Source organism: Cynocephalus volans, chromosome 16 (genome assembly GCF_027409185.1).
Source record: "Cynocephalus volans isolate mCynVol1 chromosome 16, mCynVol1.pri, whole genome shotgun sequence".
Taxonomy (NCBI): domain Eukaryota; kingdom Metazoa; phylum Chordata; class Mammalia; order Dermoptera; family Cynocephalidae; genus Cynocephalus; species Cynocephalus volans.
The window spans coordinates 21,042,361-21,068,939 of NC_084475.1; the positions used below are offsets into that span (position 1 = coordinate 21,042,361).

General features: G+C 51.1%; 1 protein-coding gene across 1 annotated transcript in view; it reads left to right on the forward strand.

Annotated features, from left to right (window-relative positions):
* RPTOR (regulatory associated protein of MTOR complex 1) overlaps positions 1 to 26,579 on the forward strand; it is a 417,690-nt gene that overhangs the window by 323,827 nt on the left and 67,284 nt on the right. Inside the window, exons 14-19 of the mRNA XM_063080629.1 lie at positions 8,834 to 8,908; positions 12,196 to 12,261; positions 12,642 to 12,833; positions 18,563 to 18,703; positions 24,889 to 25,006; positions 25,941 to 26,081. Coding sequence (XP_062936699.1) covers positions 8,834 to 8,908; positions 12,196 to 12,261; positions 12,642 to 12,833; positions 18,563 to 18,703; positions 24,889 to 25,006; positions 25,941 to 26,081 — 733 coding nt within the window. The remainder of the gene's footprint in view (positions 1 to 8,833; positions 8,909 to 12,195; positions 12,262 to 12,641; positions 12,834 to 18,562; positions 18,704 to 24,888; positions 25,007 to 25,940; positions 26,082 to 26,579) is intronic.

A 26,579-nucleotide genomic window follows, 5' to 3' on the forward strand; every position in this document is an offset into this window, starting at 1 on the left:
AATGAGCTCGTTCAGCCATCCTCCTAGTGAGGTGAGGTGGGCTGCTTTTCAGAAGCCCTCAGAATGGGTTTCACTCAGTGGGGGAGATTCAAATGCACCCTCATGCCCTCCCTGGAAAACGGTGGACCAGGAAAACAGGCCCGCTCCTGCTCAGCCCCCACTTAGAAGCCAGATCACCTGAGCTGGGTCTACCTGTCCCACTGCTGAGTCTCTTAGAAGGAGACCAGGCCTAGACAGATGTGCATGTTGGTGCTAAGCCAGGCTGCAGCCAGGTATGTCTGTCCATCTGTGCCCCCTGGGGAAATGAGAGGTGGTTTTTCAGTTGCCTCTGGGCTGCCAAGAATGAAAGGAAAAGTGGAGGGAGGAAGCGGGAGTGGCCACCCACCCACCAGCTGCTCATGCTGCAGGCTGTTAGACTCTGTGGCCTGGGCAGCCTGGACTGGGTGCTGGCAGAGTGACGGGTCATCCTTTCACAAGATGAACAGGCACAGTGGGGCGCTGGCCCACCTGAGGGCATTTGCAGAGGCCATGTTACTGATGGTCAGGCTGCGCTGAATCGCCAGCCTGGCCTTACTTGGTCATGGCGAGGGAGGGGTACCAGCCAGCCAAGAGCACATCCCACACCGCTCCAGTCTGACAGATGCCACAGCTCTATAGAGGAGGCCTGCATGGGAGTCCCACGCCTGGCTGTGGTGTGGAGTGAATAAGTTGCTTTTTCCTGATGGAAGCATAAAGACCTGCCCTCTTCCCACTCACGGTTGCTCCTGGGCCCTCGTCTCTCACTTCCGTATCTCTTCCTCCTAACTTTGTAAGTTTGATGAAAAGGGCAACCAGAGTTTTGATATGAGGGACCTGAATTCAAGGCTGGGTTTACTGTATGGTCCAGAAAGTTCCAGCTCAGGCACCTCTTCCAGCCCAGGACTCACAGGCTATGCTCTGTACTTGGCGGTGACTTTGGTTCCCAGGTGGGAAGTGGCTCTGCCACTCATCAGTACTGGACAGGGGCCTTAATCGCTCTGGGTGTGGTTAGCATACATGATTAGGAATTGTGTCATTTTTTCTCTGTGCAAATATTGGTTCATTTATTCATTCAGCGAACATTTCCTGAGCATCTGATATGAACCAGGCAATGCTGCCTCCTGGGACCGTAAGGAGTAATAATGCACAGTCTTGTCCTTGGAGAGCTAAATGTCCAGCAAAGAAGCTGGAGCGTATAAATCGCTAGCTCGGGCACAGTGACTTCATTAAGTTTAATCAGAGTTCACACAGAAAGGAGTGGTGAAAGAAGGCCTCACAGAGGCCGTGCCTGCAGGCAGGGCCTGTCAGTGCTCAATGGCCCAGGAGGGGAGGAAGGAAAGTGGTTCAGGCAGAGAGAGCATAGGGATGAAGCCACAGAGACATGAAAGCTGACAGTGGCAGAAGTAGGCAGTGCACTAAGAGCACCAAGTAGGTGGGCAGAAGGGACAAGATGAATTTCTGCATGCAGAAATATGTATTCATCACCACTGTTTGTTGTACCACTGGGTCATTGGTGCCAAACTGAAGAATCTCCATATCAGTGCCAGGTGGTGGAGAACCTTTTGTGACATGGTTCAGTGTGGCCCTTAGGCACAGAGTTTTGGGCCCAGCTGTGACAATATTAGATCTGAGCTACAGAAATAATTCAAGTGAGCTCTAGGATAGCAGGAAGGCGAAATTCCAGGCAAAGGCTGTTCCTTAGACCTAGAGCAAAGTCAGCCCAGAACAGAGGGTCCCCTGGGTGGAGAGTGGGGGAAAGGGGAGCATAGGTAACAGATTATCCAAGAGGTTTGAGCAGGTGGAAGTCTAGAAATAGTGAGGGAGGAATAACTGGGAAAAAAATTTTTTTAATTCTGTGATTACTTTTCATATGTCTATGTAAATATGTAAAAACTTGAATATAGAAAACTTATTTCTAGGAAAATATAATTTATCAAACTAATTCCAGAAGAAATAGAAGGCTTAAGTAGACGTTCCTAGAAGGAATAGAGAAGGTTGTTTAGAAAGAAAGCTTAGTTCCCCCAAAGAAAGCACCAGGTCCAGATTGTTTCACACAGGAATTCTACCAAACTTTTAAAAGGCAGTTAATTCCAATATTATTTAAACTCTTCCAGAGCATTAAAAACAAGAAGGGAAACATCTAAATTCTTTTTATTTAGAGCAAGTATAACATTGAAACAAAAACCTAAAATGCACAACAATGTGAATGTACTTAATGCCACTGAACTGGACACTTAAAAATGATTAAAATGGTAGACTTTATATGTTATGTGTAATTTACTGTAATTTTTTTTAAACCTGAAAAAGTTTACATTAAAATAAAAGCAAACTACATTGCATTCACACTTACAAATGTTTGGAAATAATGCAGCAAAATATTGAACAAATGATCCACCATGACTGAATGGGGTTCCTTCCAGGAATGCAAGGATGGTTCAATAGTAGGAAAGCTCTTAAGGTAATACAGCCTATTAATAGATAGACAAGTGCTAATAACATTGATCTCTCGTGAGAGAAGAAAAGCATTCAGTAAAGTAGGCATCAGTTGCTGCTTTCCTAACGTTTACCATGCTTGTACATCAGCCTGAGAGCAAGCATCAGGCTACAGGGAAAACACAAAGCATTACCACTAAAATAGGAACAAGACCAGGCACCTACAACCATCCAACACAATCAGACAAGAGAAAGAAATTAAAGACATAAACATTAGAAAAGTGGAAGTAAAACTATTACCGTTTGCAAACAATATGATTATTTGCCTAGAAAATCCATTGGAATAAATTAAATATGAGGAGTCTTCAGAAAGTTCATGGAGAGATTTGTATTATCTTTTGATTCTACTTTTTCACAAACTTTTTGAAGTATCCTCATTCTACTAATAAGAGACTTAGTGAAGTAGAAGACCTAAAGTGAATATACAGAAATCAAAAGTAACCAGTTAGAAGATAAAAGTGGGAAAGAACACCCCGTTTATAAAAGAATCCTGAATCTAGGAATAGACTTAACCTGAAACCTGAAAAACCACCATGAAGAAACTTTATAGCATTCCTGGGAGACACAAAAGTCAATCTGAACAAATAAAAACATACCCTGTTCTCTTACAGAAAGATTCAGTGTCATAAATATGTCAGTATTCCCTAAACTAATTTGTAACTTTAATATAATCCCAATAAAATTATCAGCAGGCTTTTTTCCTGGAACTAGACAAACATTCTAAACTTCATGCGGAGAAGTAAGAACAGACAAGACAATTCTGAATAAGTGGAATGATGATGGGGAACTAATCCTACCAAATGTCAAAGTCAGCTATGAAGTCTCAGTAATAAAGAGCCTCTGATACTAGATCACAAACAGCAGACCAGTGGAGCGTGAGAGAAACAGTCCTACTTAGATTCGAGATTTTATATATGATAAAGATAAAATCTCAAATCAGTGGGGTATGTTAGGATGACTGAGTGGCTAACTGCACATCCTGAATACCAGAGTTAATGATAAAGAGATAGATTCTTTAAATATAAAGAAAGGAAACATGAAAGCATTAGAAGAAAATCCAGGCAAATTCCTTTTTAACTACGACTCAAAATCTAGATTTATCTGAAAATTAATAGACCCAATTGCATACAAATAAAAAATTTTACATGGGGAAAAAAACACTATGAGCAATGTTTTAAAACAAGAAATTCAGAAAAGACAAAAGATTAGTTTCCCTAGTATATAGAGACCTCCTGGAAATCGAGAAAAATACTAATAGTCCAACAGAAAAATGGTCAGAGGAAATGAACCAGCAGTTCACAGAACAAGTAATACAGATGACTCTTAATTACATGAAAAAGGCTCAATTTCTTTAATAAGATAAGTGCACAGCAAAAGAATGCTGAAATACCATTTTTTCACTTATCGGGCTGGCAAAAATTCGAACATGTTACAACGTGCTATGTTGTAGAAGTATTAAGTGAGATAATATTTAATCAAAATTAAAGGATAAATGCATTTATCCTCTGATCCAGCACAAATTCCTTCTGGGAATTTGCTCTACAGCTCTACCTGCATCCATGTGAAATAATTTATGTTTAAGTCTATTCATTGCAGTATTGCTTGTAGTCCCAAAAGATCTGTTCAGTCAAAGGTCTGGTCATCCATAGGAGACTGGCTAAGTCAGCAGTGCTGCACCTGCCTAATGGAATATTACACATTTGCTGGAAAAAGAGCAAGGAAGGCCTTGGTGAGCAGCCGTGGAATGCTCTCCAGGGGATGTTTTGGTCAGAGAAGGAAAGCAAGGTGAAGAACATGGATGGAGCAGGTCCTTTTGTTTCATCAAAGAGTGCTTGAGTGTATGCATTCATATTTTCTTACATTTACGTAAAGTAAAAATTAGAATAAATAAGAAACTAATAATTATTACATATTATTAATATATTATGTATTACATTATATGTAATTATTATTCATGCATGCCAGTGATTTTCACGTCGACGTCAATTACAACATCCGTGTTCTCTTTTCATTTTGAGGTTTACTGTGGACACTGGAACATCTAACATGAGAATGGCTAAAGGGCTTTTAGGTATTTAAGGTTATAAAACATTTTGGGGAAAAATATATATATATATTTTTTAATATCTTGCCTACTTGGCAAGTGGGAAATCAGTTGTGCCCAGGGTTTGAGGCCTGAGCAGGAAAGTGCGTAACTGCCTGATGGATGTTCTGCTGAATTTGTGAAGAACAGTGAGCTCTTGTGACTAGTAAACAGAAATCTCTACTTTGGTGTTATTTCCCAGTCACTGCTAGTTTTATGGCCAGACACTGTTGTTAAATTCTGTGTATATAAATACCCCAACATAGCTCTGCATCTGTCTTCAAATGGATTCTCTGGTAGCACCTAATGTTGTAGTTGTCCACTAAAGGCTCATCCGGAGTTGTTTTCTCTTGTTGGAAACTTTCTTACCTTTACAGCACTACCAAGTCCTTTCCTCATGACGAGGAATAAGCTCTTTTTCCCAGTCGATGGGAAACATGATCCTGCATCTCTGATTCTCTCCGCATTCCCGTCAGAGCATGTGCAGTGGTGTGTTCACGGGTGAGGTTGCTTGAAGCGTGCGTCGCTGTCCTGCCTGTTTAAACCGCATCTGTCGGACACAGGGCTCTGTTAGTATGTATCCAGTGCGTGCATTGCTGCTTCTTGATGAATAAGCATTGCAGTCTGTATCGAGGAGGGTGAAGCTAGGGTCTGGCCCGTGTCATCTTTTGCCAGGACGTGCAGAGGAGGAAGCCTGCCCCGGCCTCTCACGTTCACCCCTGCAGAAGCCGGCACTCTGGCCAAGGCTCCCAGTCGCTGCTGCTTTGTCATATGTTTGCAAACCACACCTTCAGTTGCTGCAACAACGGAATGTGCACTCGCGTCTTCCTCCTTGTTTGTTTTCTTCTCTTTCTCACCTTCCTTTTTCCCATGTTAAATACATAACTCCCTGAAATTCTAAGACATAGAGAGGATCAAAGGCGGCACAGAGTCAGTTTCAGGATGTGCTGGGGAAGGGGCTTGCTCAGAAAACCCACCTCGTCTTCACGCTGTTTCTGCTCCTTCACCTTCTTCTTACTCTGGCCTTAATGTGTCACAGCGGTAGCTTGATCTGGGGAAGAACAAACACACACAGCAAGACAGAGGCTTGGAAAGCAGCCACTTTGGCAGATTCTTGGCTGACACAGCCCAGCCTGTCGTCGGAGCCCCTGAGTCTTCCGTACTTTTCCACCAAGCCAGCGCTTTGTGAAAGGTGTCCTCTGTTGGTTGCTTTTCTGTGCGTTTATAGCTTAACATCTTATCTTCTCTTCCATTTGATGAGGCCCTTGGCCTAAGTGTGCTCATAACTTAGGAGGGCGAGCAGGCTCCCCTTAGCAGGCAGCACTGAGCAGCTCCCTGGCCCCTGCCGCAGGGGGCGGCACAGCGGGAGGTTGAGTTAGTGCAAAGTCTGAGCGTATTATAAACCAGTAGACAAATGACACCTGCTGGGCATCAAAAGTGAAGGTAGACGTACGAGAAGGGATCAGAGATCTTTTAATATTTTCCAGACGATCACCAGACTCTGGTGTTGAAGGCATATTAAAGTTATCATTTCAGACACTCTGACTTGCGTGCCTCAGATTCAATTGTAGGATATGAATTAGTGACACGTTCACACTCTTTGATGAGACATGTTTTTAGGAGCTTCACTGTGAGTGCGTGGGCTTTGATTTGACTTGTCGAACCTCTGGTTTAGAAACAAAGAGAGGTGCTTTTATTCTCTAGGACGTGCTGCTGACTGTTGCTGTGGGCGTCAGCTCCACGCTCTCTCTGGACCCCTGGGCCAAGTCTATACAGAGAGGACATCAAGTCGATGCCTATTAGTTTATTTGTCAAAACTCTCAACTAAAACAGGGAACCTCCTAAGTGTACTTCTTGAGAACCATGTGTGGTGCTGGCCCCCCCCAGCTCAGGTGAGAAGCCTGAGACCTGAGTCCTGTCTTGCTCAAATCTCACCTCCGCAGGGCCGAGTCCAGTTCCCTGCCCTCTCAGGGCATTGATGTGAGGAGGAAACACCTAATTAGCACCCCTGAGAAACAGGCAGTGGGCCGGGAGCTTCTGGGCTGCAGTAACCAGCAGATTCCACCTGCAAAACCACTCCTGCCTCTGTGGAAAAGGAGCTCCCATGGGAATCGAGTGCACTGGAGGGCCAAGAATGTACTGCGGTGTGCAGCACTTCTCTCCCTGATCCTCCAGAACACCTCTCTTAGACTTCCAATCCTCTAGAGTGCGGCAGCTGGGAGCTGGTGACAGGACGTCTCACACTGTGGGTGCATTGTCTCACGTGTCACTAATCAGGTCCTTGGGTATTGATCCTGGAAGCCCAGTTGACATTAGACCATGTTCCGTGGGTCCCTCTCGCTCCACGAATGCCAGCATCCGTAGCTTGAGTGCCACACTACAGCTTTCAAACTGCTTTGACACATGTTGGTTGATCTTCCGTTCCATTATTCGAGCCCAGATTTATAAAACCTTGCTGGGGTCCCACAGCTAGCAAGAGGTAGAACCTGGACTTGAAACTTGGTTTTGTTTCAAATCCTGCTGCTTTTCCTCTCTTCCACACAGAAACCTTTTCCTCACCAGTGTGGGCCTGAAATCTCCAAGATGTTATTCTCAAGCCCTGAATGTCATGATCATCTAATTCCCTTGAAGAACCAGCACTTGCAGAAATTCCCCAAACCAGCCAGTGTGAAGGTGGGAGCTTTGGTAGTACAGCTCCCCTCAGGGCCAGGCCCATTTCCTCCAGGACCCCCCGAGACCACATCTCTCATGCCCCTCACAAGCCCTTCTTTTGGGCACCCATCTCTGCTGTGTCCCCGGCCATGTCTTTCCCTCCCAGCTCTAGAGGGACCTCCCTGTGGTCTTCGGTTACCCCCATACTTGCGTGACTTCCTATCTAGAAGTTCGGCTCCAATCACATTCCATGCTTCAGACTTGTGTCCGCCTCCTTCTGAGCAGCTCTGCTTATGTGTCTCAGAGATGCCTCAGATGCGGTGTGCCCCAGAGTGGACTCCTGTGCTCCGTGACCATTCCATCATGTCAGACGGCATCACCTCCCACTCAGATCCCGCCGAACAGCCTCCTCATGTCTGTGGGCCATCCCTGTCCGTCTGTCTGTGCTGCTCACAGCCCACTGGCCCTTTCTGGCTCAGCCCCTCTCACCGGCCTGGGGCCCTATTGCCTCATCCCTCCACTGCTTCAGCTCCTACGGGCTCCTCAGAACCTCCTGCCCTGTATAGTCTGCCACTTGCCTCCCTGTCCCCTTCTCCCACAGCCTCCATATTCCAGCACTGGACCCACCACTTCCTCACAGAACGGAGTCCTCTTCCCCTCTGTGCCTGCCCTCCCCATCTTTCTCTCCCTCCCTTGGGTAAGCCCATGTTCTGCAGCATAGATGTCTCCTCCAGAAAGCTGGAGATCTCTTCCTGTCCCTGAGCTCCCCAAGAACCCTGTGGCTTCTCCCTTGTAGTGTGAGCATGTCACGAAGGACAGTACTGTTCACCCGGTTGTCTCCTCCAGAAACTGTCTCCAGGACTGAGCTGGTGCTCAGCATATCGTACATCCTCAAATATGCATGATAAGCGATGACCACACAGACATGGTTGTGTTTACAGCACAGGACGATCCAAAGAGTTGGAAAGAATCACATGCCTGTCAGCTCAGCTTCTCCAGCGACTGAGAGCCGCTCCTCTGGGTTAGGGAGTTGGGCTTAAGAAACACCTGTTAAAATACAACCATGTGATACAAATAATTCATAATGTTGCATTCACACAGATTATTGTTTTTCAATACAGTGTTTTGTAAGCTAAAGCAAAATCCCGAGAAAAGCTTCTGCAGGGGCCAAGGTCTGCAGAAACAGTGATGGTTTCGGGTGTTTGGTGCATCCCAGCTGGAAGGCGAGAGGGAAGGAGTATGGCCCGGTGGAGGGGAGGGTGCAGGCAGAGGCTGCAGGGCACATGCTGCCACGGCCAGGAGTCCAGCCCCATCAGGCAACCGGAAGGTGTTTTCCAGGCAGCGTCTTGGAGACGCTTCACTTCTGAGAATATGCAAGATCCCATCCCTTTTCCTTCAGCTGAGGAAAGTGTGTCTGCAAGCAGGAGCTCCCGCTGTTTTTTCAGATGAAAGTTAGACTTGAGAGGAAAGTGATCATGGCATGAAACTTTCATTGCCCATTCATTTGTCCATCAGCGCAGAAGCAGAAGAAACCCGGTCAGGTAACTGCACTCATGGCTTCTCCTCTGTGTCTCTTTCTCTCTGCAGTCGTGCCAGGCTGACCTCGTGAAGGACAACGGCCACAAGTACTTCCTGTCGGTCTTGGCAGACCCTTACATGCCTGTAAGGATAAGTGCCATTTCTCTGTCGGACAGTCTTGAGATCCGTGTCAGCTGTCCCTGCTCACACATCATGCCACTGCTGCGCCTTCTCACGAGGGCCTGGGAGAAAGGTCGCCCCTCCCCATGGATCACCCAAATAAAGAGGGCTACACGGGGGGCCACGTCCACACATGTGGCCCCTGCCGCATCTCAAACATTGCCTGTGCTTAGTGCTGTAGTGGTGTGGCCACTGCACTTCTCTCTCTAAACAAGGAACACGGGCGGCCTGTTTGGTGTGGTTTACGTGAGTCTGTTTTCACTGCACGTCTTTGCAGTGCAGTAAAGTTTGCTCTTCCAGCATCTGTCCGCTGAATTGGATTAGTGAGTGCTCATACATCTGTAATGTGATAATTCAGGTGCCTGTGACAGTCCTGGAACATGATAAGATATTGATGTGCCTTATTTCAGGAAGGGAGGAAAGGAAGAAGGACAGAAGAGGTCGTTTGAAAGTTTAAATTTTAGGGCCGGCCCGTGGCTCACTCGAGAGAGTGCAGTGCTAATAACACCAAGGCCACAGGTTTGGATCCTAAAAAAAAAAAAGAAAAGAAAGAAAGTTTAAATTTTAAATTTATTGTATTAAATTGTTTAAAGATTAGTAATCCATGAATAGGGTATATAGTAACATTCTATAAATGTGCTATAATTAATTTCTTTATTCCCTGCCCCTAGCTCCAAGCATAGTAATGAGAATAAAGTAGTTACCCAAAATAATTCTTCAATACCACTTAATTTCTCCAGAATATCTAATTAAGTATAACAGCTTGTTTACACAGTCTTAGGTGTCTTTGATTATATAAAGGAACTTTTGTATGTAATTTCACCCTCTAGTTGGTTTTTTAAAGTAAATGATTAGGGAAAAAAACATTATAAACAGGACTATTACATAAAAGATAAATAGTACTTACGTGCTTTAACTTAAGTGTTGCATTTAAACATCATCATAGGCAGTTAAGGTTTATACTTTATATGACTATTGGAAATAATCACTTCCCTGTTCTTCAGGGTAAGCAGGAATACAAATCAAGCAAATGAAAAAGAACGCTAAACTGGCAATTTGCAGCAAAATGACGAGCTAAGCTGACGTGAATGGGCCCCACTTCAACTACCAACATGTTGAAGTTTTGAGGACATTGCAAAGTTTGAAAGAAAGAAAAGGAAATCCCCAAATGCCAAAGACTGAAGAGAGAGGTCCAAGGAGAGCCCCTGGTGCACAGCGAGCATCGCCAGCATGCGACCTCGAGTCTTTCCACGCTGCACCAGACCTGAGTCCACTTGGCACCAGGCGCAGGGCGGGCGGCATGGCCAACATGACATCCCCACTCAACTGGGAGCCTGCAAGGCAGGCCCTATCCCCTCATTCATAGAGGTCGAGTGGAACTGCCCCCTGCTTCTGAGACGTTTACCATTTGTCCACATCTGTGCCAAAGGGAAATGAAGGGCCTTCATGAGAAGTTGAAACCTCCGATCTGTGCCATGCCTAGGTGCAGGGTCTGAGTTTGTATGGGAGTCACAACCAAGAGATTAACACAGAAACCAGGTCAGGATCCTCGAGGTCTCCTAGGGTCCTAGAAGGAGCAGGTGCAGAACCTTTGTGCAGGGACACGTACACCTCCAGGGCATGGGGGCTCCAGCCAGAACTGCAGCCTGCCCTCAAGCCCACAGTCAAATGACCCACCATAAGGGAAATGAGCTGAGCCCACTGATAGAACAGGACCTAGTGGAGTGGGCTGAACAGACTAAAAAGTCAATGTAAGTTTAAAATGATTAAATAAAAACAGTAAACCATTGTGTTGTTTCTTCAGAAACACTTTTGGGCCTATTACAAGAAAACGGTACATTCTGTGTTTCAAGTAAACAGGCAGATCTGGGGGGGAAAAAAAAACCTGTAATGGAAGGAAAGACAGTCACTATCAGTGAAAACTCTCACAGGTGAATTAACAGCAGAGCAGACACCGTCAGTAAATGACGTCAGAGAATGAGTGGGGAAGTCTCCTGGCATGCAGCACAGGAGAAGACACGAAAGAGACCAGAGCGACCTGATGGGAAGGCCCACCTCACGGCGTCGCTCCGGGCCAAGGGCTGGGGAATACAGGAAAAGCAACCTCTGAGTGCACTCAACGGTGGCTGGGAACTCTCCAGACTTGAGGAAAGAAGTGACTTTTCAGATTTAAAAAGCACGGTGCATCCTGAGAAGGTTAAATGAAAACAGACCCACGCATAGACATACCACGGCAAAAGCAGCAAATGTCAGAGGCTCCATGAGAAGTCTTAGAAGTAGCCAGGACAAACAGGAAGCATCTTTACGAAGGAGTAAAGAGCAGGCACAGACAGCAGAAGTCAGGGGGCAGCCTTCCACGTGCTGGGGAAGGTGCTGTGGGCCCAGAGTTCACACCAGCTAGGTCATCATTCAGGAACGAGGGCAGAGGAGATGTTTCAAAGACTGCAGTTTTCCACTTTCTGACCCCCACAGGAGAGAGCTATGAAGACCATGTCTCAGCGAGGAGGGAATAAGGGGCACAGGAAGCGGCGGGAAGCACAGAACCATACAGCCATGCGGCAAATCTAATGAACATTGCAGTGAAAATAAATAATGTTAACAGCCGCTAATGGGAGGGGTTCAACATGAGGAGGGATACTGGATTTAAGGCAACTTAAGAGCCTCGCACTAATCCCAGGGGAGTATAGAACAGATTAGACTCATCATGCATGTGAAAACCAGTGAGGCACTGTTAAAAAGGTAAAGGTAGATATGTCAGACTTGTAAGTCAGTAGAGGCTCAGAGGAAAGGAAAGAATGAAAATGGATCAGTTCAATAGAAGACCAGGAAGGAGAAAAAGGAAGCAGACTTAGAACACTGTATTCGTTCATTTCAGTACTGGTGCGCTCGACGAGAGGACGATGTCGCTTAATAGGATTGGACAGAGGTGAGGGGGGCGCGATCAGGGAACTTCACACTGATTAACACGGGCGCTTTATGACAGAGGGACGGGCCCACACCTGCCCGTAGCATCAGTACTTCAAAGAGACAGTGTGCTCCCTCAGAGGCGCAAGCCCAAAGCTGTCAGACCCCTTCTGAGAAGCCTGTTTTCTTTTGCAGAGTCAGATCAGAAAACTACAGTCAGCTGGCTCTCATTACGGTAGTTATGCGTCAAGCTTGTGGTAAAGATTCCAAAAGCATACATTGTGCTTTGGGAATGATGAGCTTCCACCATGGGAGAAATGCAAAACCAAGGCTGACTTGTTTTCCAGGCTGAACACAGGACCATGACAGCTTTCATTCTCGCGGTGATTGTCAACAACTACAACACAGGGCAGGTGAGTGTCATGGAAGCCCCCAGCCATCCCAGAGCCCTTCCTCTGGCATTGCAGAAGAGGTTACTCATTGCCAAATGCATTTGGAAGCAGAGCTGCAGCCCCAAGCTGCCATATTTATAGAGGAAACTGTGGTTCTGAATGTCTGATGAAACAGCCTCAGAAAAGAGTACCCGGGGATGCCACGGGGCATGCTCCGCAGAGGCCCAGACCCTCCATTCAGCTGGCCATTCACAGGGTACGTTTGCAGGCTGGATTTAAATAAGGGAAGCTGAGCAGATCTTGTGATGTGATTGAGCAAGGCCTCCTGAGGAATGGGCACTGTCACCCCAGTCCCCACACCCCTGGCCCCAGGTCCATCTGTGTCATCTCCACTCCTGCAGGAAGCCTGTCTCCAGGGGAACTTGATCGCCATCTGCCTGGAGCAGCTCAGTGACCCCCATCCCCTGCTGCGCCAGTGGGTGGCCATCTGCCTGGGAAGGATCTGGCAGAATTTCGACTCGGCGAGGTGGTGTGGCGTGAGGGACAGCGCTCACGAGAAGCTCTACAGCCTCCTCTCCGACCCCATCCCAGAGGTGAGTCAGGCCTTGGTGCCGATAGTGCTGCTCATCAAGGGTCGCATGGGAACAGCGCCGAGGCCTGCCCACGCTCACGTGTGGCCTTGTGTCCACAACCACCAAGGGCTGCCCCAAGTGACCAGGCAGCACCGTAGGATCTTAGTAACAAGACCGTCATGCTGTTGATGGTCTTCACCCGCAGTGGGATGGCCCCGTGGAGTCTCAGGTGACAGGCACCAGCACCTGGCACCTGCCATTTCATCTCCACTTTACAAAGAGGGGCAGACAGTGTCTCAAGCCTCATGCAGCCTGGAGAAGGGCTGGGGCACTGCCCAGTGCCCTCACCACTCCCCAGCCACCTGGCCAAGGGAGGATGCCTGCCACCAGCCCCACCCAAGGCCCTCAGTCCCAGGCTGCTGGGAGTGGGTGGCACATTCGCCCTAGCCCATCTCCAACCCCCTGGTGGGTCCGAGCCTCTGGTGCCTTGCAATGGCCCCCCAGCGCCCTCTCCTCCTCTCTCCTCTGCTCTGCTCTGCCACTGTGTCCAAAGATTTCTTTGCAGATCAGTTGCTCACGCTCCAACCTGTCTTAGGCTTTGGACCAGGCAGCTGGTGCCAGTCCATGCTCCGGTCCACTAACTCTCATGCCCCTTGGGGGTCAGGGACACAGGGCTTCTCTCTGAAAAGAGGGGTCCTTGTGGAATTGCTTCCTCAGGGAGATATGTTTACTTATTTCCCATTTTATTTTCCAAAGGGCTTAAGGCATCAAACAGAAACTCAGAGTGTAACATTGCTCTGAAAAAGTGAGGAATAGGGAGGGGAGGAAGAGTGAGGACCAAACAGCAAGTGGAGGCGAGGCCGCGCCGGCCGGCACAGGGTGCAGCCCGGGGCCAGTGCGGGCCGCGGTGGCTGGCGGGTCGGAGGAGCAAGGACTGAACAGCAAGTGGAGGTGAGGCCGCGCCGGCCAGCACAGTAGGCAGCACAGGGTGCAGCCCGGGACCAGTGTGGGCCGCGGTGGCTGGCGGGTCGGAGCAAGAACCAAACAGCAAGTGGATGCGAGGCCACACTGGCTGGCACAGGAGGCAGCACAGGGAGCAGCCCAGGACCAGTGCGGGCCGCGGTGGCTGGCGGGTCGGAGGAGCAAGGACTGAACAGCAAGTGGAGGCAAGGCCGTGCCGGCACAGGATGCAGCACAGGGTGCAGCCCGGGACCAGTGTGGGCCGCGGTGGCTGGCGGGTTGGAGCAAGGACTGAACAGCAAGTGGAGGTGAGGCCACGCCGGCCGGCACAGGAGGCAGCACAGGGTGCAGCCCGGGGCCAGTGCAGGCCACGGTGGCTGGCAGGTCGGAGCAAGGACGGAACAGCAAGTGGAGGCGAGGCCGCCCCAGCCGGCACAGGGTGCAGCCCAGGGCCAGTGCGGGCCGCGGTGGCTGGCGGGTCGGAGAAGCAAGGACTGAACAGCAAGTGGAGGCGAGGCCACGCCTGCACAGGAGGCAGCACAGGGTACAGCACAGGGTGCAGCACAGGAGGCAGCACAGGAGGCAGCACAGGGTGCAGCCCGGGGCCAGTGCGGGCCACGGTGGCTGGGGGGTTGGAGGACGCAGGGCAGCCACAGCCCTGCACTCTCCAGTGTCCCTGAGATACCAGAGGGGCAGCAGTCAGACGAGGCACAGGTGTCCCTAGGCCTGACTTCGCACAGGCCCACCCTCCTTAATTGAGCTGTGCACAGACTTACGCCAAGCCGAAAGAAATGCTGTTTTCCAAAAGCTGTGCTAACATGGGGGAAAATTTATTGGGGAAATGTCCGTAAACGTGAAAAGTGGCGTTTGAAGTGAAAAGCCAATGTGGTTCTGAAAAATACGGGGCTGTTTAGGAAGTATCTACAACACTCACCAGGCTTTAGAGAGCAGCTTCAGGAATTGTCAGCGTTGACCTGCCCTTGGAACAGTCACTGGGGTAGAGCTGGATTAGAGGTTAAACCAGTGTTTTCATTCAGAAATGCCTTCACTTGCGGTAGATTGAAAACCGAGGACAGAAAGCAACAGAGGAAATGATTAGATGTAATTGCTCATTAATCTGCCTGTTCCCAGGTAACGTTTTGCTATGTCTTCTGCATTCAGCTACTGGAAAGTAATTGTACCCCTCCACCCTTGCTGTGTGGTCAGTGCGATCACAGCTGACATAGAAAACATCCCGGAATGATTCTGGAGTCTTTGGTCATTGAACAGCTGCAGGACTCATCAGTACTTGTAATGTGGCTGTGTTGGCTGTGTGCATTGGGTTGGGGCCGTGCAGCATGGTCCTCACAGCGGCATCACAGTCAGAACCACATCCAAGAACCGGAGGAGCGTGTGCTGACAGATGAGGGCCCGTGGGGGCACTGGGCCTGGACTTGAAGGACGGCAGAGAGCCAGCTCCACTGCTGGGGAGGAGGGAATCTCGAGGACAGGGCTGGGGCAGAAGGCTGCCTCCCACCCTTCCCTCTTGCCACACAGATGGCAAAACTGTTTTGTGAACCAGGAGGACTCTCTTTAGAGGCTGCATGTTGGATTTTGTTGGGGATAGTGGACCCTACAACCTTTTTCAGAAATCACTACCATGTGTTTGTCAGTAAGCCACGGGTCCAAGCTAAAAAAAATAATAGCCACTGTGCTCAATCTGAGAGAGTGTTTGGTGGAGAAAGTGGCAGTCCTGCCTGAAGCTTTACATGGTGGGCTGTTGTGAGCTGCCCACTTGTGCATTTCATGTCAAACTGTGGTTGGGGAAGTCCTTGAAAACGCAGTGCCGTGTGTTCCCGAGGATGCCAGCACCTGCTACAGTACACATCAGTCTAGGTCTGCGGCCCCAATACAGCCATGAGGCGTAGACCCCCGAGCGGCCAGAGCAGAGCGCGGCTTGGAGCAGGCCCCTGCCCCTGCCGCCTGTGAGCTCGGGCCACTCCCACCCACTGGGCCTCTGTCTCCAGATCTACAGAGCAGAGGTCAAGACCAAATCCAGCTCATGAGCGACTGCGCTAAAGGACACAGAACCAGGTTCTGCACCTGGGCAGCTCTTTCAGAGCAGCGATCAGCTCACCCTGCCCCTCAAGGGCCACTGCTTACCCCATGGAAACACGCAACTGTCGGGTACCCGCGATCTATGTTGATGAAGCTGGCAAGCGTGAGTCAGTTCACACACCTTCCAGAAGTGTTCCCTCTTGAGCCCTCCACCCCAGCCACCCCCATTTCTCTCCTCTGCATCCCAAACTGTGTCTCTCCTTTGCTCCCAAGCTGCTCTTGTCACTGTCGCCGTGGCCCCCCTTCCCCTCGCCAAGGTCAGTTCTCAGCCTGAGTCCAGTGTCCCACTTTCCATCCAGGGCCGTGGATGTCCTCCCCACATGTGTGTGGCCCTGACCCCTCCTCCTTTGGGGTTCCTCGAGAGTCACCCTAGTGAGGTCTGAGGTCATGGGCAAGGAGAAGCGGCGCCCTGATTTGTTCATCTGTAGTTCCCACCTGTGCCCCCCAAAGGTGAGCTCCTCCAGGACAGGGCTTGGGGCGCCCTGTCCCAGCACGTGGACTTGGCATGCGAGCAGAGCTGGCTAAGCGTCTGCCAAAGCCCTCAGGGTCTGCCATGCTCTCCTGCGCTATGGGCAATAAACGCTCGCCCTTCCCAGGTCCTGCCCCAAAGACCACATCCCACTGCTGGAAGCTTCTCTGAGCTCCACCCTGAGTAGGGGTGCCCAGGAGCTGTGAGGTGCATCCACCACCACCGCCAGGGCCAGGCTGTCCCCGCCACGTCCAAACCCCACTGCACACGTGCCATTCACAGTAATGTCGCTGTGTGTCACATACTTCTTGCTGCCAGCTTCAGGACGGAGGTAAATGTTTCAAGCAGACACAGCCAGACCTGCCAGAAGCCTGGGAGACGGAAAGCGTCCGGACGGTGGAGCTTCCAGTGACTGCCACCACGAAAACATGAGCTTCATAGTCCTCACAGCCAGCCAGGAAACCTGTTGGTTTTTCAATCATTTTAATGGTCTTATCAATCACGTCAGTCACAGCAGCAATCAGCATCCGTGATAACCTTTGGAAGTGAACACAGAAGCAGCCGCGGGCTGGGAGTGCATGCCCCCTATGCCGCGTCCTCTCTCTGGAACATCACGTGGTCCTACTTCTCCTCAAGCGAGGCTGCAGCTTTGGACCCTGCACTCTTCCTCTCTCGTTCTCTGGCTCTTCCTCTCCCTGGGCCATTAGCTGGGGCCTTCACATGCTTGGAAATTAGGGCCCCTTCATCCCCTCCTCAGGGCAGCATGTCCCCATGGTCTCACCTCCCCACTGGCCACAGAACCCAGCCTCCGGCAGCCAGCCCTCTCCTCCCAGACATGCTGCTTAGTTGCCCACATCCAGCCCTTGGCATCCAAAACCAGACTAAGGCTCTATTTCCCACACCCACACCTCTCTAAGACAGCCTCCCCCCCACCCCCCGGTCTTGCCTTGGCCGTGACTCCTGTTCCTTTCCTGGGCTTAGCTCTCCTGTTTGCCACATCTGCTACTTCAACATCTTGCTCCAGCCACACAGCCCTGTGGCTGCTCTCTCTTCTCCCCGTGCTCACGGCTCCCAGGCCACTCTGTCTACAGCATGCCACCCTGCGCTTCTCTAGGCATAACTGCAGGCTCCACTGATAATTCCCTCTTCATGGCCAGATGGCACGGCAGGCTTGGGTGGCAGGGCTGGGACATTGAGCCACAGCATGGTGACTTCATGCAGGTACTGGGTGGCTTTTGGTTGCTCATCAGGACTAATTCTAGCTGCAGAATTAATTTTTCTAAAGGGTCAGCAGAGCCCAAAAGCAGTCCCCGTGCTAACGACTGAGTCCGATGGACTCATATGAGATGGTGAGGTGCTCAGAGAGGAAACCGCAGCAGCACCGTCGTGGGCAGGGCTGCCCTCTCGGGAGGTGGAGCTCGCTGTCTGGTCATGGCTCTAGCAGAATGAGGGGCATGAGCTTGGGATTGGGAACCCTGGACCGTTCCTATTCTACAGCACGAGGCTCTGAATCAGTGCGAGTGTGTTTGCCACCAACCCCATATAAGCCGTCTGCACTCACTCACTGTCCCATGCTTGAGACACAGCCACCATCTTCTGAAATTCTGGGGTTTGTCCCACTCGGTTCTGTGATTCTTCCTACCAGTCCTGTGCAGGATGTGTTACGTTGCTCAGTTTGGTGATGAGCCAAAGCTTGGCAAGGCCACCGTCTCCCCAGGATCCCACGGTGCTGGGGATGAGAGCTGAGCCCAGGTCCCCAGTGCCACAGCCATCCCAAGGTCATTCCCCTTGCTGCCTTGCCAGCCTCATGGAGTCAGCCCACGCTGGGCTCCGTTCGCACCGTCTCTGCCTCTGAGGTTGTCCAGGCCTTCCCCACTCACCACCCCCTCCCCTGAACTTCTGTCTCATCCATGGAGGAATCCCGTGGTTTAGTCTTTTAATTCCAGAAGAAATGCAGTTCCCACCCCGCAGCCTGCTTATCAGCTCCTGGAGCTGGGCTGGGCATGCCGCCACCTCCTGCTTCCCGGCATCGTCCTCCCTGTTTCTGCACTGTCAGTAGAGTGTAGCTCTGGGCCTAGAGTACTGTCCCATAAGCACTTGTGAAATTGACTTGAGCCTCTCTGAACTAAATAGGATTGACTTGCAGGCAGCCCTGGCAGAAATGCAGACACCAAACACAGCCAGCTCTGGGCATGACTGTGATTCCCTGTCCCCTGCCTTGCAGGTGCGCTGTGCGGCGGTCTTTGCCCTCGGCACATTTGTGGGCAACTCCGCGGAAAGGACAGACCACTCCACCACCATCGACCACAATGTGGCCATGATGCTGGCCCAGCTGATCAACGATGGGAGCCCCATGGTCCGCAAGGTAGGCAAGACCCCAGCCCACCCAGCGCCAGCAGGGTGCCCCTGGCTTGCCGTGTGATGCCCGGGTGCTGAGCCGGTGTGGTCCTGCCCGTGGCAGTGAGGACTCACGTTCCACCCATGTGCATCATTGTGAGAGCAGACCTTTAAATGTTTGTTAATTCTCTCCAAAATGCATTTCTTCACCAGATACTCATGTGTTTGCTTCATTTGAAGGCACTTAACAGTCTGCGTCTCCTGGCAGCTTGTATAATAGGCTTCTTCCTGCCCGGCAGCAACACACACACATCATCGTGATTCACAAGAGCAGCAGCCACCCACAGATGATGGAGAGGGTGGTAGCATGTCCCCTCCCACCCCGTGTCTGTCAGCAACAGACGAAGCAGTCTTATAAGCTTGAGCTTTCACTTACCTGTTTAGATGAAGAAGTGTCACAGACCGTTGTTCAGGGTTCACATTCTGTACAAGGTTGGCTCCACACAGCCTAGATTCCACCACCCTACCCTAGCCAAGAGGGGGCACTGGGGGAAAACACCGTGTTTTATTAGAAAGGCAGGAAAGCAGAACTGCCCTGCTGTGACCATGAGTCCACACTTACCCTCTAGAAACTGGGCTGTACTCTCACATTTCTGGGATCACTGTACTTGAGTCCCTCTTGGAGACTGGGCTTACCAGGAAATGGGGTGTGGTTTATCTGGAGTAGACACCATTGGCTTACTTGGGAGGGACATAATCTGGAGAAGTTTACGCCAGCCAGACTCAGAACATGGCGTGGCAGATCTTGTGTTTCCTACTGAAATTCCTACTGAATGTCACTAATGAGTCTTAGGAATGTGCAGTGGGGTCCTGGTGGTCCCTTGTCATTGGTTCTAACTTGTCACTCTCCTGTCATCAGCAGTACGTCCGAGCCTTGCTTCCTGAGCCCACACCGAGTCCTACCTTTCCCACATCACATCCCCTGAGGGGGTGTCGCTGATAGCAGCAGCAAAACAGGGTCTCTTAATGTCTGTTAAGATTCTTTTTAAAGTAAGGAAACCTTTTATGTTTCTTTCCAGAAGCAATTTTTAAAATAGGAAGGGTGTTGAATGTACTATCTCTCTGGGTTCCTGTGTGGGGAGAGTGGTCTCTGCATTCTCGAAGCCTCGGGGGCCAAGCTCAAGTTCATCCTTACATGGGTTGGGCATCTGCTCCTGGCTGGGACCCCTCACTGCCCCTTTGCCAAGTGTGGGTCCTGGACACTAGAATGCTCAAATGTGACCCGTCTTTCCCATGGGTGCTCTGGTATTTACGTGCATGCCTGAGGGGCTGCACGAGAACGTCATGGGGTGTCAGGACGCACAGCTATCTCTGGAGCACTGAGAAGGGCTTCTCTCTCGTCTGTGCATCCACTCCTGGCTTGGCACACAGGCACTGCCACATACTGGGCCCCAGAGCATCGCCGTAGACGGCAGACTGTCTTCCAGGGGTCCACAGTCTGGTCCAAGAGGCAGATACAAAACTGACAATTAGCTATAGGAAAGCACTTGTAAGTGAGCTGCCTCAGAGTGGGGGCCGGAATTCTCTGGGACTTGTCAGAGTGGCGCCTGCCCCACCTCACAGTGGGAAGGGAGGTCAGCAGAGGCTTTGGGAAGAGGCAGCACTTACCCTGGTTAGGGAGTGTGAGCAGCAAGTTGCCAGGGCTGTGAGCAGGAAGAGAGTGGGATAAGCATGAGCCGTGTGTGGGAAGGTCCCAGGGCAGGACAGACAGTGCTGTGCCCAGGGGCTGCCATCGTCCACGAGCTGCACCATCAAGTGGGCAGGAAGGACAGTGAGGCTGGAGGGTGGTGGATCTTCATGCCCGGGCCCCATGTGTCAGGATGGCGCCTTTGCAAAAGGTGCTTTGGTTCTTGCAGATCTGTTCTAACAAGATCCGTTCTTCCAACAAGTATCTCTCAGGTGTCTGCCATGCGTCAGGTACCATGTTGGCCACTGGAATGCTCCCTGCCTTTAAGGAGTTTGCGTTCCAGCGGGGAGACAGGCAGCCAGCAACAGGCCAATTAAGGTGACAAAGTGATGTTTGGAGACAGGGGTGGCAGGAGCTGGAGAAAGAATGCAGCAGGTGGCCTGGGAAGGCCTCAGTGAGGAGGTGGTGCTTGAGCACGGATCCGAGAAGGTGAGCTTTCACTCTCCTTACAGGATCCTGTTGCAATTAGCACTGGTTTTCCCTCTCTTCATTAAGAATCATGTGACGAGATTCTCCAGCATGTGGCATTGTGAGGGGACTAGGGCACGAGCCCGCCAGTCCAGGAGACCGAGCACCTCACAGCTTCACAGGCTTCGGCGTCGCGCCCGTGAGAGCTAACGTGCCTCCTCTTGCTACCTATCCTTTCATGTGGGGCCCCATTGTGACTCAACACTGGGGCTCAGAGCATGGCCGTGGCTGCAGAGAAGACATGAACAGGTGCCAGTCCACGAGCCACTGTGGGAGCTCACCACCTCATGGCAGCGTGAGGAAAACAGGCTGTTATAGCTGGTTTTTCACAAAGTGACAGTTTTCAATTTAAAAAAGAGTGCATCCATCCTACTTTTTAAATAATAAACGTATCCTTTCCTGGATAAGGTGGTGATGATAGCAGGTAGATTTTTGTTGTTGACTTGTTTAATGAGCTTTCCAGACAAAATGAAAAAGTCAGCAAATTCAAATCAGCTTCCCAGATTATTTTCAACTTCACCTTGTCCATGATGTACAAAATCTGCAAACCACCCAGCAGCCATGCTACCTCATCAGAAGAGCCAGACCAGGGTACAGGTTAGTGACAGCCCCGCGGGTCCTGAGCTGGCTCTCACTGACTGTAGGCAGGAGGACAGGAACTTCGCAGATGTGTCGTCTGTCTTTGATGTTGATTTGTATTTCATAACCACAGACCCATGGGGGTCCCATTCCACTCCATGGCGCAGCTCCCAGCCATCAACCTCCGTTCACCACATTTGACTCAAAATGAAGCTGATGAAATGTGTCCAGGGCTGTTTTCCCATCAGTGCTGGCCCTGGGTCTCTGGTGGAGCCACGGGGGAGCACCTTCATGTCTGCAGGGTGTTCACGTCCCTGGAACACTGCTCAGTCATTCAGGGGCTACAGGGGCTGAGTTGGCACCACATGACTGTGGCTCACAAGACAAACACTAGTAACTTGTTGTTGGAACCATGGAGTGAGGGCAGCTATCATGGCAGACGAGCAAGGGGCAGAGACAGGGTGGGCTGTGAGCTCCAAGTCCAGATCTGTCACCCCCGCAAGATGTGTGGCCTGACCTTCCGTGTCAGCCACAGAGGAGCAGTGACCTGACTCTCCCCTCGGGGAAGTGCGTGTGCCCAAGCGAGATGCCCCTGGATCCCAAGGACAATTCGCTCGTAAGACGGCAGCATTCCTGGGGGAGGGCTCAGCCCACTCAGCAGCCACTTAGGAAGTAGGCCTGGTGCCGGGCCTGTCTGGGCATCGGTGGCCCAGCAGCATGCTGAACAGGCTCCTCCCTCAGAAATGGCACTTGTACCTGGGGTGAATGCAGTGTGTCAGGCTTAGTCATGTGTGGAGGAAAAGCACAGCAGGGGGAAGGTGGGACGCATCTGGAGGGAGCCCCTGTGAGGGAGAGGGTGAGGTGGCGATGGAACAGAGGCTGAGTGAGGTGTGAGCGTGATCCATGGACAGTGGGGCAGCCCTTTCCAGGCAGAGTGGGCAGCATGTGCAAAGGCCCAGTGCAGGGACCATGTGCGATAAGAGGGTGTGGAAGAGAGGTAGGAGAAGGGGCGGTTGAGAAGGTGGCCAGGCCAGGTGTGCAGGGCCCCGCTCATCCTGTGCAGTCAGGCAGCCTGGAGGTTTGGAGGAAGGCGGGAAGCTTCTCCCAATCGTCAAGGGCTGCCAGATGCCCAGGCAGGACACCCAGGCAAGAGCGGCTGCTAGCGTGGGCTCTGGGGATGGTGCGCACTGTGAAAGCTGAGCTGACAGGACCTGCTCGAGAGGGAGATGGGCACAGAGGAGGGGCGAGCGTGGCCCCAAGGATTTCGATCTGAGCAACAGAAGAGCAGAGTCACTCCTTACTGAAGTAGGCAAGCCTTAGGGTGTGGTCAGAGTTTGACTGGGGGCTCGTGGAGGTTGGAGATAAAGAGCCAAGCGGAAGAGCTGAGTAGACCAGGGGCCGTGCGAGTTTGGAGCAGAGGCCACGTCCCTTCTGAGTGAGGCCTCCTCCATAGGGAGTAGGAGGACAGATGGCGCCTTTGACCAGCAATGGGTCTGCAGACCCAGAAACCTGGCAGTGGGGAGCACACGGGCCACAGGTAAAGTGTCTACACAAGCTAAGGCTCCTGTTTTGATCCTCCTGCGAAAGCTGAGAGTAAAGGAAGCTTCCATGCTCCAGGGCTGGGCACCATTGCCAGACCTCCTGGTACGTCCTGCGTGAACAGCCCAAAGAGTGTCAGTGCATTTATATTCTGTTGTCAGAGGAAAGCTCGACTTGGGAAGGACCGTCACATGTGAGGGAGAGCCCTTTGCCTGTGCCAGGTGGCCGTGAGACCTGCCATCTCGAGCAGGAAACGCCTTTGTGTGTGAGCCATGCTCTTGAATAAAGGACTCACCCTAGATGGGCTTCCCTTTATCACAAGGCCCAGACGTAGGTGGTAGTTAATCTGTTTCAGGGCCTGGCACTAGCTTTTTTCACTTTACATCAGAGTGAAAGGGGGAAATCTTGCCTGGAAGAGTCCTGATGGAGTTTGCTTTGGTAACCCGTCCGTTTCAATGCAGGTGAAGTAGGCCGGGTGCTGGGGCTTGCCCAGAGGGCCTGGGACACTGGTTTAGGCCGTTAGGGAGAAGTACCAGACCCGGGTGTTGGCAGTGGCCCTTGGTGCAGTTAGTCTCAGCACCCAGGGGTGGGAAAGGATGGGTGGAGGGTTGTGCCAAGGCTCTAACTGAGCAATAAAGATTTGTGGCTTGTGGGCACAAACCAAGAGAGAGGTTGCTGGCAGGGGCTGAATAGAAAGGGACAGCCCAGCAGATGACACGGTGGGATGAGTTTGAGGTGTGGTGAGCACTCGGGCGGAGATACAGAGCCAGATGGTGGAAAGGCCAGCCTGGAATGTGGGGGGTGGGATCCACATTGGGACAGGAGGGGGCCGAGGAGTGCATGAGGTTGGGGTGGGAGAGAGGGTTGAAGGAGAGTAGATACCCCAGGTGGGATCAGAGGACTCCGGTGGACGCCTGTGCAGAGCCTGGCTCCTTTGGCCACTGCAGAGCCTCAGCACCTTAGCAGATGTTTACCTGGCCTACGGGGGGCAGGGAGGGTTCATGTAGCAAGCAAGGGGCTCTCTTGCAGACCTGGGCTATCTGCTAATTTAAAAACAGGCAGATAAAGTTGTTGAGACTATCTGGACAGTGGTGGGAAAAAAGAATTACTTTAGATTTTATCCACCTACATTCCAATTATGTTTCCTTGTGACTTAAGGGTCTCCAAGTGCTCGTATTACAGCACCAAACTGTCCCAAAAGAGAGGAAAACTGTATCCATTTCCTTGGACCTGAGGTATTTGGGCCTAAAGATCATGTTTTAATTATAGAACTTTTCTTGTTCCCTCTTAGGGACTGGAAACTAATATGAGGACACTTCAAAAAGTTTGTGGAGAAATAGGATTAAAAGATAATGTGACTCTTCCGTGAGCTTTTTGAAGTCCCTCGCATGTCTATGAAAGTTTGCATCTGAAAGAAGGAGTGAGCTTCAGTTTGTCCGGTGTGTTCTGCCCTCTGCGTGCTCAGGGTTAATAAGAGCTGCCGAACTCTCAGCTCTAATCGAGAGGCGTTTGCAGCTCTGGGTCACGGTATAAATCATAACCGAGAGACTGTGCAGTGTCTCAGCTTTCTCCTCCGGAGGTGTGTGATTTATTCTCACGTCCTTATGCAGTGCCCCAGCTGCGCCTTCGGGCAGGTGTCCTGGGCACGCCTTGGAGGTCCTTCCCTAGCCAGCAACCCTGTGTCCTGACGACGCTGTGCCTGTTTCGAGGCTCCTGCTCACGCTGGCTGAAAAGGGACAGCCCCTGTTTCTAGACCGATTCCAGAGTTTCGCTTTAACCTTCCTTTTTCCTCCCAGTCACTCACCTGGTTGGTGTGAATGTGCACAGCTCACTGCCGCCACTCCACAGTCAGTGAGTGTTGTCCTTCTCGCTCCCGGCAGGAGCTGGTGGTGGCCCTGAGTCACCTCGTCATTCAGTATGAGAGCAACTTCTGCACTGTGGCCTTGCAGTTCATGGAAGAGGAGAAGAACTACCCCTTGCCGTCTCCAGCCACCACAGGTATGGCAGCGTCTTCTGCGGACGTGTGCACATGTCACCCAGCTCACGGTCCTAGCGGGAGCTCAGGCCCTCAGCAGAACAGTCCGTGGTCACTCAGTTTTGCCAGGTCTACGCTCAGTCTTCTCAGATACCCACCTTGCGTGGTCCCTGTTATTCCCGTCTTCTTGGGCATTTAGCAGAACGGAAAGGGGCCATACTGCCCCTCTTACTCTTTTCCTTCCTTTTTACCCTTTTTGGAAATCAAATTCATGGAAATCTTGAAGGATGGCAAAACTGCAGTGGGGGCTTGCAGAAGAGAATGTTAGCCGTCTTCCTGCAGTGAGTCACTCAGTCACGTTGTGGTTGGCTCATGTCTCGGTGAGTCATGGCAGGAAGCTCCTTTTCTCACATTTGTCCTTTTTGCTGGAGAATACAATTATCTTTCATGTTTGTATTTCATCATCTGGGACTGCCCCCACCCCTAGCACACAGCCCACTCTGCAGTGAAGAGGGCTCGTGGTCAGTAGGAAGCATATTTTATTTTAGTCACTCAGGGAAGGGAGATGAATGAACTCACTGAGTGAAAACAGCCAGTAGGTGGGGTCCTGCCGGTGTCCCCAAGTGCTACAGGCATCGCTCTGCAGTCCCTTCCAGGGCAGTGGCCAGGTCCCGCATTGCCAAGCACCCGTGTGCACTCAGTGAGGCCATCGTTACCATCCTGTTTCCTGCTGCCATCTATAATTTGACATTCACGGAGTTACACTCAGTCGTTGCTCTGTTTGGCCCTGTCCTGCGGAATTCAACACTCATGTCAGATTCTTTGTGAGCCACTGTTACATTCATACATGTCCAGGTAGCAGCGACTGTCATCCATTGTCATAGCCGCAGTCGATCAGGGAATGCACTGTCCTTCCATCTTGAAGCCCGTCATTAACTCTCTCTTCTGCTTTCCTAGAGGGAGGTAGCTTGACCCCAGTACGAGACAGCCCGTGCACCCCCAGACTTCGCTCTGTGAGTTCCTACGGAAACATCCGAGCTGTCACCACAGCAAGGAGCCTGAACAAATCTTTGCAGAACCTGAGCTTGACAGAAGAATGTGAGACACTGGGAACTGGGTACTTGGGTTGCAAGGGTTTGGGTTTTTATCTCCTAAAACTTCTTATCTCAACAAGTACCACTGTGCCCTACCCCCTTCTCTGTCATAAATGCATGTCCTGAAGTCCCATCTGCTCACGTGGTCATTAGCCACTTGCCCTTGAGTCTGGAGTTTTCTTTCCAGACATGAGTATAGCCAAAAAGTTGTAGTTCTACAACCAGAATAGCCAGTGGGCACCTCCCAGACCATCAGCAAGAGACGTGGGTGCGGCTAGAGACAGCAGCCGCTCTGAGACCACTGCTCCCTGGTCTCCCAGTGACCCATCATCTCCAGACAGGGAGCCTGACTCCAGAGGAGATCGGTGTGTGTGACTGCATGTATGTGCATGTATGGGCGTGGTGGGCTTTCCTCTTTAGAAGGAAATACACATTTCAGTCACATCATTCATTGTAAGACCAAAGGAGGGTCCATGGAGCCGCACACCGACCTCCTGCCCCA